At 39.2% G+C, this 18,608-nt stretch overlaps 1 protein-coding gene across 3 annotated transcripts in view; it reads right to left on the minus strand.

The window, feature by feature from the left end:
* Window positions 1-238: 238 nt before the first annotated feature.
* The window catches only part of pde6a (phosphodiesterase 6A, cGMP-specific, rod, alpha), a 36,389-nt gene continuing 18,019 nt past the window's right edge, over window positions 239-18,608 (minus strand). For 2 of the 3 annotated variants that reach the window (XM_058649063.1, XM_058649064.1), the window contains exons 12-24: window positions 17,746-17,889; window positions 16,292-16,357; window positions 15,224-15,370; window positions 14,183-14,290; window positions 13,412-13,521; window positions 11,876-11,963; window positions 9,480-9,580; window positions 8,920-9,027; window positions 8,378-8,441; window positions 4,471-4,545; window positions 2,308-2,391; window positions 1,957-2,125; window positions 239-1,860 (exon numbers count right to left, since the gene is read on the minus strand). In XM_058649063.1, the coding sequence (XP_058505046.1) occupies window positions 1,814-1,860; window positions 1,957-2,125; window positions 2,308-2,391; window positions 4,471-4,545; window positions 8,378-8,441; window positions 8,920-9,027; window positions 9,480-9,580; window positions 11,876-11,963; window positions 13,412-13,521; window positions 14,183-14,290; window positions 15,224-15,370; window positions 16,292-16,357; window positions 17,746-17,889 (1,311 nt within the window). In that variant the 3' untranslated portion in view covers window positions 239-1,813. The remainder of the gene's footprint in view (window positions 1,861-1,956; window positions 2,126-2,307; window positions 2,392-4,470; window positions 4,546-8,377; window positions 8,442-8,919; window positions 9,028-9,479; window positions 9,581-11,875; window positions 11,964-13,411; window positions 13,522-14,182; window positions 14,291-15,223; window positions 15,371-16,291; window positions 16,358-17,745; window positions 17,890-18,608) is intronic. The other variant, XM_058649065.1, reaches the window with a different exon arrangement.

Consider the following 18,608-nt stretch of genomic DNA (forward strand, 5'->3'; position numbering starts at 1 on the left):
GCTGTGGCGACCCCTAAAGGGAGAGGCCAGAAACATAGGAAGATTAGCAGTTATCCTTCCATTTACATCGGAACTTGGAGAGAAAAGAAGTTCCAGAGAAAAGTCGATAACAACCTCGACACTGTATTTTGCCCACATGAACGTCCTGTGACCCAGGAAACAAACCATTAAGGCCTCCGTCGCAGTCGGTGCTTGATCTCAAACTACGACTACAAATAAAAACACACAGACCCCAGAGTTTATATGAAAATAGCATTTTTTACTAAAACCACGTGTGTAAAGCACTTACACATTCTATCACTAGAGTAAAGTCGAATAATGCATTTTTAAAGGTGGGTTCACACTGCGCAGAGCAATTTTTGCTTGGAGCTAACGCTAAAGCTAACTACATTCATAGTAAAGTGCAACCAATAACTTGAATCGTGTAAGAAACATATTTTCAGTCAGTTCACCTTTTTTATGTCTTTAAATTTGATTTCTCTTTTTCTCATTTTGCCCTTTTTAAAAAGTTTGATTCTTAATCTTCTAATTTTTCATTGATTATGTTTTTTGACTTTTAAATGTTTTTGTACAATAAGTAAGTAAATAAGTGTCTTGCTTTTATATCTATTGCTTTTAAATTTCAGTTACAGTTAAGGTCTAAATGGCGTTAAAAACACTTTTCTTGTTCATCTTTGGGAAACCCTTAGCTGACATTTAGCACTTGCTTAACCATGTAAAGGTCCAGTGTGTAAGTATTAGTGACATCTAATGGTGAGACTGTGGATTGTACCAAACACTCCTTAATCCCAACCTTTATCGAGCAAGTCAATGAACTACGGTGGCCTTTCCATTCCAGAAGGATGTTGTTTGTTTGTCTTGGTTTGTGTTGTAAGTTTTTAAGCTTTAAAATGATAAATGGCCGCTCGTCCAGAGTGTTCAGACCAGATTTTCCAGATATTATCCAGACTTTATGTCTGAAAACAGCTCAAGTTTCTCAAACATCAGATATTGGAGCTTCACACAGAAACCAGAATACAGCAACAATGACTACGACAGTATAAGCCTGCAACTAGGGGAATGTTCTGGGAACCAACCAAAAGAGAACGTTCTTTAAAGGTCGTATGAAGGTTGTGACAACGTAACGATAGGGGAACGTTCTGGGAACCAAAAGAGAACGTTCTTTAAAGGTTGTATGAAGGTTGTGACAAATTAACGATAGGGGAACGTTCTGGGAACCAAAAGAGAACGTTCTTCAAAGGTCGTATGAAGGTTGTGATAAAGTAACGATAGGGGAACGTTCTGGGAACCAAAAGAGAACGTTCTTCAAAGATCGTATGAAGGTTGTGATAAAGTAACGATAGGGGAACGTTCTGGGAACCAAAAGAGAACGTTCTTCAAATGTCGTATGAAGGTTGTGACAAAGTAACATTAGGGGGAACATTCTGGGAACCAAAAGAGAGCGTTCTTCAAAGGTTGTATGAAGGTTGTGAAAAAGTAACGTTAGGGGGAACGTTCTGGGAACCAAAAGAGAACGTTCTTTAAAGGTTGTATGAAGGTTGTACTCTGTGTACGACAGGAAGTGCTATTAAGGGTAAAAGGATCAGTATTGAGGTTGCGGCCCTCTCAGGGTTGGCGCGGTTGCTCCGAGTTGGAAATCCAAGTTGATGGAATGTGACCTTGGAAATTCCGTGTTCGGACTACAAATGTAACTGTGAATAGTTGCAGCCCTGCTACAGCATGAAAGCAGGAACAGGAAGCAGCAGGTTCAGCTTTAGGAGACAAATGAAATCTGTAAACTGTAGCAAGCAAAGAAGTTCTAGTGAAGCGTTTTCTAACTGAGAACACACGTCTTTGACTGTGACTGGGCAGCACTCGCTGCTGCAGGAGGAAGAAAGGAAGAAGAAAAAACAGACAGGAAGTTTTTTATTATTAGATCATAAAGAGTAAAGACTTGTCAGTGTGAGAAGTTCCTACCTTGTCTGGCCACCACAGCTTTCTGAGCTTCTTCCTCCTTGGCCTGCTTGGCTGCATTGAGGACGGCCATCTTGGCCTCGTACTCCTCCTTCAGAGCGTTCCACTCCTTCCTGTTGTTCAGCAGACGGTCCAGCATGGGCGTGATCTCCACGTGGAAACGACTGAACTCCTGAGGACGAAGAAGGAGAAGAAGAAGTCCAAAACTGGTGATGCCACTTTGCTTCTGTAGATTCAACTTATTCCATAAGATTTAAGTCGCATCACATGAAACATAACGACTGAATGAGAGGATTATTGCCTCGTGGTGCTTTTTCTTGTGTTTGTGTGACCTTTGTGTGACCTCTGTCTGACCTTGTAGACAAACGCGCAGACAAAGTCGATGAAACCGCACTGAAGCTTCGGCAGTTCGTCGGCTTTATTTCTGTCCATCATTGGCTGAAGAAGAGAGAGAAAGAACAGAGAGTTAAAGAAATGTGCACGTACATTATATACATGTTTTTTTATATCTTAGGTTTTTTATAACTTTATTCTATTTAAATACACTAAAACATCAAAAACATTATTGTCCCTCGCAATAAAGCTCACAGGTTTGGAGTCGCTGTTCGTCTGGAACTTGTTCCCCGTCCACATCGGACAAAATAATTGTAAAAGTATCTTACGTTTATAATCTGATAAACAGCGACTCTAAACCTGTGAAGACTTCCGGTCCATTGAGCTGTCGCTCCAAACCTGACTCGACTGCTGCGGGTAAAAATACAAACTGATCAAAATGACACAGATGCCATTAAAGCCAAACCGCTGTGAGGTGAAAGAGACTTCAGAGTTGCAGAGGTCTGTGTCTCAAGGACACAAGGAAATGATACAAGCGAGCGAGGGAGGAAGTGGCAGAAAGAGGACGAGAGCCGGGGGAAAGTATGGTCGACTGGGTTAGAGCCACAGCCACCGCTCTTTCCATATCACTGCTCCAAATAATGGCCTCTGTTTTGTCCAACACTGACGCCACAGGGAACAGAATCTGTCTCTTTCTTTTTGTTTTTTTTTGTCTTCCGACTGCATCAGACTCTTGTTCTCGCTCTATATTCCCGTGCGTCCGGTCTCCGTCTTCAATGAAAAACCCTGAGGAACGGCGTTTGGTTTTGCCTCTAGTCCCACGACTCCTGTCCAGCCAGCAAATAATCTCACTGCTGCCTTTACACTTAACTTTAGTGGAGCAACAACAAATAAATACACTTCACTCCGACTGATCAATTTTCTCATTAACGCTCCTCATTAGAGCCGTGTTAACAGAACCTTTTATACAGGAACACACTTTTTTTAAGTGGGATTATCAGACACAATCATGAAAATTGAAAATTGAAAAATTTAAAGATGTTTACAAAAACTGTGATAATTACTGTTATAATCTGTGATAATTACTGTGATAATATGTGATTAATGCTCTGATAATCTGTGATGACTGTTATAATCTGTGATAATTACAGTGATAATCTGTGATTAATTACTGTTATAGTCTGAGATAATCTGTGATGACTGTTATAATCCTTGATAATTACAGTGATAATCTGTGATAATTAATGTTATAATCTGTGATAATTAGTGTGATAATCTGTGATATTGGCTGTGATAGTCTGAGATAATAATTGTGATAATCTGTAATAATCTGTGATAATTTGTGATAATCTGTGATGATCTGTGGCTCAGAGAAGTCCAGAAAACTACTCCATAAACTTTCCATGGGAAGCTTAGTTCGGGAATTGTTCCTTGTGAATTTTACGGGAATTAATGACTAGAAATTTTGGGTAATTGAAAGAAACTGTCAAGTCTGACTGATTTCTGCCAAAGTTTATGCTGCAATAAATCAAAATCTAAAATCTAAATCTTATACTTTGTTAATCCCTTTAGGGAAATTGTTATTTCTCTGCATTTGACCCATCCTAGAATTAGGAGCAGTGGGCAGCCACACTGAGTTGCACCCGGGGAGCAATGGGGGTTGGGTACCTTTGTCAGGGGTACCCCAGCCCTTTTGAACTGGTGGGGAATTGAACCGGCGACCCTCCAGTTACAACATATTATTTACCAACTGTATTAGAGTTCCCAACCTTCAATTTTGAAATTTACCAATTTATTCCCATAAAATCCCATTAATTCCTATGCAAAGTTTCCATTTTCGCAGCCCTACTCACACCACACTAACGAAGTTCTTCTACATTTGGTCTCGAGTCAGAATTTTGCTCGACCACTTTGTTAACACAAAAATCTAATCAGCCAATCACAAGAGAGCTACTCGATTAGATTATGTTAGATTAGATGAGATAGAAATGTTATTAATCCATTTGGGAAGTTCCCTTTGGGAAATTTAGGATTGAGGATTTTAAATTTGTCATGTCGAGAAGTCCAAGACAAACCTGTGTACCTAATAAAGTGGCTGGTGAGTGTAGTTTTAGGACAAAAAACGTTCACAAGTATCAAGATTATCCCTCTCCTCCCTAATCCCCAAACTCCCTTCATCCTTACAATGGGCTGCTGCTCCAGGACCGTCCTCTCCAGATCTCCCTGCTCCCAGAACTCTGCAGCCACAGACAGCGCCACCTAGAGGGGAGTCAAACAAAGTCAAATAAAGAGAGTCATTCAGACGATGGGATTTTTATGGCCCAAAAATGTAGAGTTCAGATGATTTTAAATACAAAACGGTTTAAAGCTGCAGTAGGCGACATGTTTTTGGTGTTACTGAACGATATTTTCCATAAAAAGGTTTAATTATAAAGTAAATCTTTATATGAATCCAGTCTGGCTCGTGACGGACGATAAATGTAGCAGACGCTTGTCATTTGTGGGCGGAGCCTCGTCTCAGGTTGTCTGTTGGCAGGAGCTCAGGACAAGGAGACGATTTAAAAAAAGGTAAAACCAGACATTTCCAGGAGATAAATGTGTTTAATAAGTGAATCACAACTTCCTTTTTAGCATTTTATTTGATAAATCTTCAGGAAAATAAAATCTCAAAGTGCATTTGGCAACGACTGCTACCATCCCAAAATAATAACACCAATATCTCAGGTGACTCATGTGTGCGTTATGACACTAATCTAAATTAGACTCCATCAAGTTGCCTAGTAGTGCTTTAAGATATAAATATGTTTTACAATCTGTGATTTTTTAAATTTATATCAGTCAAAAAATCACACAACAAAATATTACAATTAATGTAGAATATACAGTATATATAAAAAACCTCTTTTCAAGTCATATTTATGCAATTACACATTGTATGTTTATGATATTTTATCTCATTTATCTTATATTCTGCCTACATACAAAACAACGTATGAACACACTTTAAATATGACGAGCTGTGACACAATTGAGTGAAAGTTTCCGTCAGTTTTAAGTAAATCCAGGAATCGAACCCACAATCTTCGAGTTGAAAGACGACTCGCTCTACCGCTGAGCTACCTTCGCCCTGTGTGACGAAAAACTAGGGGTGGATCAAAATATTGATTTGGGGAAATATCGTTGTCGTCGATACGCCACGACAAATATCGATAGGCGCCGCTACTTCATGTGTCCTCATGGTGGCGCTGCTTTATTATGACCGTTGACCTTTTTTGTCCTTTTTCACGTTAACGTGTTTTTTGTTTCCTTCACTTCCAAATATTGCGATGTATCGCTGTGTGATCGTCTCGCGATGTATTGATCATGACGGAACCGTTGTATCGCGATATTATTGGTATCGTATCGTAACAAACCCTGTGTTTAAATGTATAAATCTAAATATTAGGCCTGACTATTCCAGTGAGTGTGAGTTAATCTCATTTTCCCTGAACAGGGGATTTAAAAAAAAAATAATAATAAAAAATCGACCACCACTTAACTTCCTTTATCTTATCTTATCTTAATACCTAAGGGTATTTGGGAGAATGTGTCTCTCCCCTTAAGGCGCAGGCAGCTGTTAGAGCTGGATTTCTGTGGTTCCCGTCGTTTAAAGCCTCTGGTTTACGCCTCCCATCGTAAACCAGAGGCTTATTCACGGCTTCACGTCGGAGGCACTTTCAGGCTTTTGTGCGTCGCAACGAGATGAAAGCCTCCGATGAATAATGCGCGAGGTCCCGCATTCAAAATAGAAACCTCATTTTAGGGGGAGTTAGTCATCGAGGCAGTTATAGCGGTGATGATGGTGTACGAGGCCTCAGATGAGATATTCTGTGAGTGTAGGAAGCAGAAGTGAGCTGAAAATATAAAACATCGGCTATAAAAAGCCGTCAGTGGAAAGACTTCACTGTATCTGTACAACATCTCAGTGAGGTCTCTGTGTGCGTCGTCCGTTTAAAATCAGAGCGACCACTTCACAAGGTCTTTTAATGCGAGAATCAAAACGGATAGAGATCACAAAACTGGAAAAAAACCCAAGCATAAAAGAGACTTATTTCACCGCCGTCTGCTTAAATATAAGGATCTGAGCGTCGGGGATCTGCAAGCGTGCGATTATTTCCGACAGATTCAACATCCAGCTGCTGGATTTCACCTCAGAGGAGCGGGAGTTAGTTATCAGACTCTACTTTTAGAGCTGAATTCACAGGGGGGCGGACAGGAATCCTGACTGTGTGTGTGTGTGTGTGTGTGTGTGTGGAGCTGACTCAACGAGTGCAAACGGAGGTGAAATCACACTCAAAAAAAAAAAAAATATATATATATATATATATATATATATATATACACACACACATACAACCAAAAATACAGGTGGATTTAATTGGAAACAAGTTCAAATTTGCTAAACTTTGTTGTAATAACTTATAACATGGTGAATTTAGAGTCTCCAGTTAAAGGTTCAGTGTGTGAGATTTAATGGTAAAACTTGTGGCAAATGGCAAATTGTAAATAAACAGACAACTCTTTCAGGATCTACGGTGGCCTTTACGGACCAAAAAGGATGTCATTCTTCTTAATTTTGCATAGTAAGCGTCTTACTGTCCTTATTTTGAGATTACATTGAACTACAGTGGCCTTCATGGAACAGAAAGGATTTCATTCTTCTTAATTTTGCATAGTAAATGTGTGATTTTAAATGCAAGCTCTGTTTTGTCCATTAAGGCTACTGTAGAACATGGCAGAACAAGATGGCAGCCTCTGTAAAGCAAGGACCTAGTCTCAAGTAAAGATAAAGGTTTTATTTTGAGGTACCACTGAACTACGGTGGCCTTTGAAGACCAGAAAGCATGTCATTCTTCTTAATTTTGCTGATAAGCGGCTGATTTTAAAACCAAAATGCAAATTCTGCCTGTTTTGTCCATTAAGGCCACTGTAGAAACATGTCGGCACAAGACGGCAGCCTCTATAAAACAAGGCCATTGCCTCATGTACAGATAAAGGGCTTATTTTTGAGGTTACATTGAACTACGGTGGCCTTCACAGACCAGAAAGGATGTTTTTTCTTAATTTGCATAATAAGCTACCACTTTAAAAAAGGTGAAATGCATTTATTGTCCATTTAGGCCACTGTAGATGTCTTATTTTGAGTTGACACTGAACTACGGTGGCCTTCACACTGTAAAAATTGGTTTTCAAGACAGTAAAATCAGCCTAATTTCAGGGAAATTGTTCTTGTTTGTCAAAAAAAATCTTGGCAGGATAGTTTTTCAATGGAAAGATTTTAGGAGATTTAACTACCAGTAAAATACCAGTTTTTGACCATATTTTCCTCATTTTAAGGAACACTACAGTAAAAAAGTGGCTTAGATTTTATTTAAAATTCATAATTGTGACAATGAAAGTAAAATTATTATAAAACAGTGCATTTGTGTGTCATTTTTACCCTTGTTAAAAAAAAACAGTTGGACATGCCTGACCAGTTTGAGGCTTGAGTAGAAAAATATAGGTTTTAAAACACAGCCACAGGAGTAACTCAAAGAAAAGCACTTCTGCTTCTTATTACGGCTACAATGCAAATACTGTGAGTTTCCCAGATTATGGGATTGAAAAATGGCTCATGTTTGCAGTCGATCACAGGAAAATAGAAACATTTACGGCAGAGCATTTGCTGCAGAGTGAGAGATTTTCCCCTCGTATTGATGTGCCTGGGTTTGCCGACGCGGTGGAGATGTGTATATTGCATACTTCACTGAAAGTAAAATGCTGAGCCTGCTGGGCGGAAATGAGGGGGAATAAAGAAAAGCAGCAGGTTGCAGTTGAAGCATGAGGCCGTCAGGAATCACTGCCGAACGCCGGGGAAACGGCAGCGCTGACAGAAAGTCATTCCGTCGACTTGTCCGTCGTTTGGCGGAGAAGTCTCTACTGGAGCTCGTGTTTCTGGTCTGTGTCTTATTACCGTGAACAGCTGGACGTGAGTGAGGCTGGAGACGTTTTACAGCTTCGACTGTGAGGTACGATAGAAAAGATAAAACACAGAGATCACACAGGTGCGTACCTTGCTCTGAATCTCCCACGGTTTGGCGATTGCAGAAAGGTCACAGGCCGTCATCATCATCGCCCTGGAAACGACACACACACAACAGACGTCTTTACTTTATCTGCACATATCTAACATTTTATTTTTCATTTTTACAGTTGTACTTTTGTACATGTTTTGCACCTTGTTTTACTTTACTTATGTTACGTTTTAAAGCACTTTGGTCAACCCTTAAACGTACTTAAACGTACTAGAAATGTAAAAAGTTGACTTGACTTGACACCGCCCCCCTCTGTTCCCACAGAAAAACGTCTGTATGTCTGAGCCACGATCCCAACCAATCAGGGACGCGAGTGCCTGCGTATTATCCAATCAGATCATGAGATAGATGAGCTACGGGCCACTAAGTCTGATCAGCATTCATATTGATTGTTAAAGTGTAGCCACCTATGTTTACGCAAACAAAATGTACTTGTGCGCACTAAACTAAAATGATGCCAAACATACATCCCTGTGGTACACCTCTGTGTGTGTATGTGTGTGTGTGTTATTGTACGTACATGACAATCTCTTTCCTCGTGGTCTCCAGCATCATGTACTTGGTCCAGTCGTTCCAGTTCTCGTAGGTCTTGGACTGATCCACAATCTTCTGGAACATCGTCCTCTTCCTGCACACGAAAACAAAAACAAGAAAATGTCTTCCCGCACTTTTATTCACCTTTTATTTTTGTCCTAGAAACTTGACAAAATGCGTCATTATTTCACAAAAGTCCTCACCAGCTTAATAAAGGTGTCATATTGTGTGTTTGTTATCTCCTGAATCTCTAAAAAGCATCAGAGCCTGAAATCGATGCTCTTTCTCCTCTGAATGAAACTAACTCAGTGTGTGTGTGTGTGTGTTCTTTGGATCAATGTTGTTATTGACGACCATTAAGATTTTAGGAGCTTTAGCGATTTACTCCTTTAGTTTTGGACATTTTAAATCTCTTCTTTTTGGTGGATCTCTTTAAATATATAAACAGAAAATACACATAAGACCAGCTTTAATTGGTATATAAAGTAAATCAGTCAAAGAATGGATATAAATATGTATATAAACGTCGCTGCTGTGTGAACTGACTTGAAGTAGAGAGCCAGGTCAGTGGCGATGATGGCGATGTCCATGAGGTGGATCACGGTGTCGTGCTGGCGACGGTTCAGGTTCTGATAAATGTTCAGCGACTGAAACAACGAACAAGCAAAGACAAAGGCGGAAAACTGTGTAAAAAAGTCAAGTGACGGAACGACGCATCCCATAAACCACTGCAAATCATCCCTTTTCATCGACTTCTTGACTTTAATTATAATAATAATTGCAGTATATGAGAATTTTACATCACCTTAAAACTGTAGTACGTAACCTTTCTGGATTATTGTTGTTGTTAATGTTCTGCCTATGTTTGATGTTTGTGAACAGAAGCAATGAGACACTGAGGGAGTGTTTGTGTGTGTATACAGCAGCAGAGCAGTGGTGGGCGGAGACAAGAAGCATCATCGATCAACGATCGGGTTTTTCTGAGCAGTAAAATTTGCCTGCTGAAACTTTTCGTGGACGCATCTGTGTCTAATTTAAAAAAAAGAACAATGTCCGTCGGACAAAAGACGGATTTCTTCCTGTGTGCAGAGTGGAAATGTCATCGGGCGACACGAGATCTAGACACTGCTTTGCCAACTGTAAAAAAATACTTGATTTTTTTTTTCCTTAAACCGTGACATCATCAGTGGGCGTGCCCATGTAGGCTGTGGATGACTGTCACCTCCATCTGTGTGCGAATGTCGCCCGGTGACACAAAAGCAATTGTTTTGGGAGCCGTTGAATGCTACTTTTGAAAAACAGAGTTCCAGTGTAAAAAAATAATAATAATGATAAAGCTTTATTTTTTTTGGTGTGTTTCTGTGGCAGTGTTACAGTGCCACATACAGGCCAGGCATATGTAATGCAGTATTCAGAGGCGTTTTGAGGAGATAAAAAAAGGCTGATAATCAGAATCTTTGCAGTGAAGAGGATGTTTTTTTTTTTTTTTACTGAGTAAACAGCAGCAGCTGTGACATCCTGATGGCAAAGAAAAAAAATCATTATAATTTCATTTAATTTTCCATGAGCATATTTTCCTGCCAAGTTACAGGAACAGGAACACACACACACACACACACACACACACACACGCTCCAGAGAGTCACAGCTGGGAGAAGAAGGTTTTGGCGTCAGTCCTTTAGATTTATTGCCTGACACTTGTATTACATTGCTTCCCAATATACAGGTGTTCAGGTGTTAACATGTCTGCCCATGTGTGTGTGTGTACTTGTCAGGACCAGTTGCCCTTACGGAGACCGAAAAACCTGGTCCTTATGAGCGGAACCTAAGGACTAAGATTGGCTTAGGTTAACCTGTGTGTGCACGTGTTGAGAGGACCAAAAAACATACAAACCTATCTTTGTGGGGGGGTTTCTCAGGGTTAAAACTTGGTTAGCTAATTATTTTTAAGTAAGGTTTAGGTTAAGGGTGAAGGTTAAGCACTTAGTTGTGACGGTGTAGGTTAGGGTAAGGTGCTAAGGAAAGCATTACACGTAAGATGTGTCCTCACTAAGATATAAAAAAACAAGTTTGTGTGTGTTTTCGTGTATGTGTATCTTTGTGAGGTCCAAAAGTGTATACACCATAGGGAGTAAGGACATTTTGTCTGGTCCTCAACAACTTTAAAGGGTTTTTTTCAGGATTAAGACCTGCTTTTAGACTTAGGTTTAGGTCTAGGGTTAAGGTTACCAAGGTATTGGTTGTGATGGTTTAGGGTAGGGTAAGGTGCTAGGGAATGGATTATATGTAACATGTGTCCTCACTAAGATATAAAAATTAGTTTGTGTGTCTTTGTGAGGTCCAAAAAATCATATAAACCTATCTTTGAGAGGACATTTTGAACTTGTGGGGACAGTTTATCCGGATCCCACAACTTTAAACTTGGTTTTAGGGTTAGGGTCAGAATTAGGTTTAAGTTAGGTTTGGGTTAAAGGTTAATGTTAAGCACTTAGTTGTGATGGTTAAGGTTAGGGTGAGGGCCTAGGTGGTGCAGATGAGATATAAGTTTGTGTGTGTTCTTGTATGTGTTTCTTTGTGAGGTCCAAAAAGTGCGTAAAGCATAGGCAGTGAGGACATTTTGGGAAAGTAAGGACATTTTTTTCTGGACCTCAACAACTTTAAAGGGCTTTTGGAGGTTAAGACCTTTTTTAGGTTTAGTTTAAGGGGTAGACACTTAGTGGTGATGGGTAAGGGTAAGGGTTAAGTTAAGGAGCAAGGAAATGCATTTGTGTTTGTGTATCTTGGTGAGATCCAAAAAAAACATAGAAACTTTAAAGGGCTTTTGGGGGTTAAGACCTGGTTTTAGGGTTTGAGTTGGGGTTAGGGTAAGGGACTATGAAATGCATCATGTCCACGAGTGTGTCCTCAGTAAGGATGCCGTGTGTGTGTTTGTAGTGACTCACCTCATCTCTCAGCAGAGTCTTCCCAAACTCCAGATGGTGTCTTTCCAAGATGGAGGAGCCATGAAGTTTGGCCAGAGGATTACCAGACCTGGACACACACACACACACACACACACACACAAACAGACAGAGAGCATGCTGGGAGGTTACACTGTGATACATCACGCATGTTAAAGCCAGGCCTGCTGCGTACACAGCTAATAGCGGCTCTCATTATCTCATCCATCAGCAGGTGGAGTAGCGAGCAGCTGGAGGCGTTTCTGCTCAATATCAGCAGCTCACTGATGTTGAGTGTGTGTGTGTGTGTGTGTGTGTGTTGGACGCTCGGCTGAGGTCAGCTCGTCTCTACAGGAGCGCAGGAGCTGCTGTCACCGCCAGTCAATTCAGCCGCCTCACAACTGTCATGACTTCCAGCTGGAGACGAGTTTCTGGTTTAATGTAACAAGAAAACTGGGTCACGGCGACAGGAAGTTACAAATACAAGTTTGTTTTCCCCCAAATTTGACAACGTCCTGGTCCATTATGTCCTCCTGAAGCTCCAGAAGCTAAAATAGACAACAGCACTCTATATATTATCCATAAATTGTCCAAAATTAATACTTTCACATGAATTTAACAATTTGGCAAGCACCTTTTTCAAAATAAATCAAATATATCGTTATATGTAAGTTATTTGAAGCTTGATTACAAAACTGAGGATGAAAAACCCTTTTCTTAAAGACGGTCGTGGTCAGTTCATGTAAATCATGACAGTGTTGAACCAGAATTCAAGGTGAAACTGAGGAAAATGGGATCATTTATACCTGTGACTGTAAATGATCACAAATGGCTGCTGCGCAAGTTGGTTTTATTTTGAAAAACCACCAATTAAAAATCAATATAAACAGTAGAAACTATGCTTAAAGCTGTAGTACGTCATTTTAAAACGTAAACAAACTACTGTCAGATAAATTCACACCATACGGATTAAAACTCTCTGCTCTTTTTTACCATTTTCACTGTTATTTTGTTTTTCCTTCTTCCCGTCTACAGCCTACGTGGACACGCCCACTGATGATGTCAGTTTGAGAAAACAAAGTGTGTTTTTTTGCCAACTTTTTAACGTTTTAAAAAGCTATTTATTTTCAACGTACCTCCCAGTCAGAATAGCTGTGTTTGCATCTCATGTCGCCCGGTGACATTCCCGCTCTGCACACAGGAAGTGATCTGTTCTATGTCAAGACTGACGGACGTTGCACTTTTTTTTGTTAAGAGACGGAGACGCGTCCATGTTAAGTTTCAGAAGTGAATTCTACCACTGAAAAAAGCAGCGTAAACACTTCTTGTCTCCGCCCCTGCTTTTTGTCTCCGCCCCTGCACTGCTGCTGTATACACACACACACGCTCCCTCAGTCAGGTGTGATAGTTTTACTCAAAAGAGCGTTTTCAAATGAATGATGCGGCAAACAAAGACCAAGACAGAGACAGAATAAAAAAAAAACAAAGCTTACATACTACAGCTTTAATAAGAAAGACAGTGAATCGCTCGCTTCTTACTTCATCTGGTAGAGGTTGTTGGTTCCTCTGTGGTCGATATCGTGGCAGAGGCCGGCGGTCACCATGGCCATGCACTCCAGGTCTGTGTAGTAACGCTTTAAATCACCTGTCTGAGACACACACACACACAGATTAACCTTTTTCATGGTTCATCAGGAGAAATGTATTTCTTTTGCTGCTCAAAAGGGAAAAACTGATTTTAATCCTTCCATAGAACCAGACACTTGTGTATGTTTTTATTTCTCTCTCTATATATATATATATAAATATATATATATATATATATATATACACATATATATATATATATACACATATATATACATATACATATATATGTATATTTATTTTGATTTTTGCACGTGTGTTTTTTATAGTTTCTGAAAAAGAAGATATACAGTAAAACTGTAGTGTAAAGCAGCTCAAGTGGTCATTAAGACTAGAAAAGTACTATATAGATACAAACCATTTACATTCTTATAGCTTCTGTATATACTGTATGTTTTGACATAGTAATGGGGAAAAAAGCAGATTAAATGCTCTGTGTTCTCAGGGTTAATGATTAATCCAGTGACTTATTCTATCATGTAACTCTGGTTTTCTGCCTCTGTCTGCCACCATCAAACATGGAGGAGAAAACAGGAGGAGGAAAACAAGAAAAAAACAGGTGATTTTACTGCAGAGGAGGGAAAGATTGAGTGTGATAAGTGAGGGACTGATGATGAAGAGGAGGAGGAAAAAGGGACTGAGAGACTGTGCCAAGTGTCTGACCATCAGCAGCGTGAACATCGTCTGTCCCACGTTGAATCCGTGGCGCCAGTTGTGATACGTGATCTTCCTGTAGCCTTTACTCAGGGAATAAATGAACCTCACCAGGGCCTGCACACACACACACACACACACACACATTTAATATTCATGAGACAATAAATAATAAACAGTGACGCCACAATAGAGCACAAGTTTGCACTTTTACTAACAAATAAAACTCAGTTCCCCCTCATCATAGAAGCAGGAACTCCAAGTTCCAGGAACACTATTCTAGGGATTAAAATGCTAATATTAAAAAAACATTAAATAATAACAGTAATAACAATAACCAGGACTGCACGCAGTCATGAAAGGGCCCTCGCCCCAAGTAACTCGTCATATCTGATGACTGTGAGAGATTTCACAAAGTTCTGTTTACGTTAAAGCTTTCAAAAAGTGGAATTTTAAAGTAGTTTTCCGGCCATTTTAAGGTCAACTTTGTCGGAGCGCTGAGGCCACGCCTTTAATCATTAACTTGTCTAGAACATATGGACCGAGTTTGACGCCGCTAGCTTAAACGCGCTAGGACGAGTTCTTCCAAATGTGTAGACTTGCCATTATTGTTTTTCCAAAATGGCTGACTTCCGGGTGGTTGGAGCTAATGGAAGTACATTGGAAATGTGTTTGGAATCACAAGAGCAACGGGTATACCAAGGTTGGTAAAAATTGGAACAACTATGTGCGACTTAGACACAAAAAATCAAAAATTTTGCATTTAACGCAATTTCGGCCACTTTCTCTTGCCTTGATCTGACCATGACCTGACTTGTGGGGGGCGCTATAGAGCCCTAGGGCTACAAATGGCTTTGTGCCCTATGCCACTATCGCATATTTCGCCGACCCGACCTCCATGCCAAATTTCAAGGGTTTCTATGCACGTTAACCCCCTCAAAAATGACCGGAAAGCCACGGATATAATAATAATCTGAAGGATAACATCACCTTGTGCCAGGAGCCGTTTTGGCCCCTGGTACAAAGTGCACGGGCCCTAATGACCCTTACCTCTCTGGGGATGTGGAACTTGTCCACCACTTTCAACTCATAGTACATCTTGATCCCACACTTGACCAGCTCCAGCTCAGTGTGGTGAAAGTCGTAGAAGTGAAACTCAAAGATCTCGGCTTTCTTGGAGTTCGGCAGAACCTCAGACTGTGGGACACAGAGAGACAGAGACGTGGACACAGAGACACGTGGACACACAGAGACAGAGACGTATGTGAGAAAAACCTTTAAATAAACAAATTAAAAGGTCACAAAATGGACCTAGAGAATCAATAAAATAATTCCCCAAAAAGGCTTTTCAGTCCTGTTTCATCAGGGGAAACTTATGTTTCTTTTGCTGCTCAGAGGAAAAAAACACAGTTTGGTGTAAACACACACACACACACACACACACACACACACACGCTGAGATTTCATTTTAAATTTCACACCGTCGCCTCTGTGTGTGTCAGGGTTGACTGCTTACTTTACATCCTTCCATAGAAAACAAACACAGGTCTATTTTTTATCTACACACTCCACTCTGGGTTCATTACCTCCTTATTTTGGGCTCCAACATTCGTCTTAAAAGCAGCACAAACTACAACCAGAGCTGCCAGGGTTTTTTTTTTTTAAATTGCATGCAGGTCTGAACTGAACTGGCTGAAAACAATGAAAAGTAATTCCTCTTTGCTGCTCCTTTAGTTTAAAATGGACACATTTTTGAGAGCTTGATTAAATTATCGCATAATGTTATTTCTATAGTGTATATTATGACTGTATTTAATTCCTCTACTGGTTAAATAAATGTTAAAAATAATAATAACAATTAAAAAAAAACTTAAGCCGTAAAAACAATTACACTCAGCACCTTGAGTGCAAAAAATGTACCTTTCATAAAACTGCAGTTTAACTTTAAATTATTTTTAATTTTTATGTGATTCACATTAAACTGACTTTCAGGTGTAAATTTACATGTGAGTTTCATCATATTAAACGTAATCTTTGGTGTATTTCCTGATTAAATTTAAATTGTAAAAGCTCACACTGCTGTTGTTTTTGTGTGCGTGTGTGTTTGTGTTTATTTACCAGAATCTCCTGGAGCTCCTCTTCCTCACACTCATCCGGCTCCTTCCCCCATCTCTCCCTGGTGTTCTGGGTGGAAACACACACACACACACACACACAGATCATCAACACTCACCTTGGATGAAACGGTTTAGCATCAATCATCTGACTCCTGATCTGAGGTCACTGCAGGTCGCCTCTCTCTGCTTTTGTTCTCTGTCTTTGTGTCTGTGTCCACTGACAAATCACCTCATACGAAAACCTGACAGCTTATTTCACTTTATAGATGATTCTAAGCTCCCGTTAATATCACCAGCATCTTCCATTAGTGGAACGCAAAGCACCGTCTTTCAGGGTTGGAGCTCAATCCCCTCTTTCCTCTTATTTTTTGTCTGTTTACTTAAAATTGAATCTTTCCTACAAAACACTCTGGAGCCCTGGATGTAACATACAAACATTTCTACTTAGCTTTTCCAGAATCGAAATCAGTTTAAAACATAAATTGAACAACTAGCAAATCCAATCTGTTAATCCTCAAATCCAAATCAGTGTGTGAGCCTAATTTTAAAGGATTCCATGAAGAAATGATTGAGAAAACATAACAAAAACATAATATCACTTACAGTTTACAAAAATCTATTATTAATGGGCGTGTCCTGTTCATCTAGGGCAGTATAATAATTCATATTTATATAAAAGCAGTAAAATCTAAAGTAATTCTTCATTATATAGAACAATACTAAAATCAAACAGTCCTGAGTGTCGTACAAATTTCAGTTGCTAACGAAACATGGAAGCTGTTGAAATAGGTGAAGCATGATTTTTATTTTTTATTTTCTAAATTTAAAAAAGCACCACGATTCAAATTATTTATGCCAATTTGTTTTAAAACAGCACTAAATCCAAAACAAAAGGATCAACCAATTTGTCTGCTGCCCAATTTGGTTATTTGTTTATTTGGAGTTAGTGAAAGACATAAACATATTCTTATTAGTAAAAACAGTAATCATAGTAATGAAATACTTGGTACAAGGACTTTACTGTAAAAACAAACAAGACAAGTGACTAAAACATCAACGTCAATAATGTACAATAAAATTAAACAAAAATGTATAAACAAAATTCATGAGCGACACTAATATTTCTGTTTGTACCTGCGTCACATGTACAAACTGCACTGAAAAAAAGAAAATGCTTGACAAAACATTATAAATCTAAATGAATTTAGTGCATTCAAACTAAATTTAGCAAGTTATATGAAGAGAACTTGCTTTTAATATTTCCATGTTATGGTAATTATGGATTATTGGAGTTACTGACATTAAAACATTATGTAACTTTTTGAAAAGATGAAATTTTAAAACGTGGATTTATAGCATCCTTTAAAAGCTGCTGTATACACACACACATATATATATACACACACATATATATATGTATATACATATATACACATATATACAGTATGTACTCACCAGAACGTTCTGGATTTCATCCTTGCGACACTTGACGTGGTACAGAACCATGTCCTGAAAAATGTCCTTCCTGTTCTCCAGCTTGTTCATCTTGTCGTAGGTGTCGGTGTTCAGAACCGACCAGCCGAGGAACTGAGTCAGAGACTGGATACAGAGAACATTTGAATAAATGAATAAATAAATTCTACAATAAGTGTTTCCTGTCCTTTCCTGTTCAGCAATGTTTGCCAGTGTTTGCTGGTTGGGTCTCTCAGATTGGTCAATGTACACCAAAGTCACAGTTACAGCACGCTTCCTGTTTTTTATTCCAATGGTTGCCGTGGCCACGTCCTTTTGAATCTGAGAGACACTTTGGTAACTTTTCATCTTTGATGTGTAAAAATGTATGCGTTTTTTTTTTTTTACGCTGATTCGATTAATCAGATGACTTTGTTCATTTAAGAAAACCGTGTAAAATCGTCAAAAGATTGAGGCCAAATTCATTGATTTGAGGCCATGGTCCCAATTTTCTTGGGCTGTGACACGTTTTCACCAAGTTTCGTGAAATTTGGCGGAATTTAGTTTCGGCTTTGTACTACCGGGTTTCACCATAGGAGGTGCTTCTGAGCCATTTTGCACAATTTTTATGTATTCCCTTATTTTAGAACATTTTTTACCTGTTCTGATTTTTGTGCCAATTTTTGCCCAATTTCATCAACGTTTAGTGCAGAAAAAAATTCAATTTTTTGAGGAGAAAAAAATAAATAAATATGGTAATTTCAGGAATTCCAATAGTTCCTCAGGCAAGAACAATGACTGTCAATCAAAATTCAATGAATGCCAAAACAGTCATAATTAAAAGTATGTTCATGCCCATCAAGTGT

This window comes from Solea solea, chromosome 14, assembly GCF_958295425.1.
Source record: "Solea solea chromosome 14, fSolSol10.1, whole genome shotgun sequence".
Lineage (NCBI taxonomy): Eukaryota > Metazoa > Chordata > Actinopteri > Pleuronectiformes > Soleidae > Solea > Solea solea.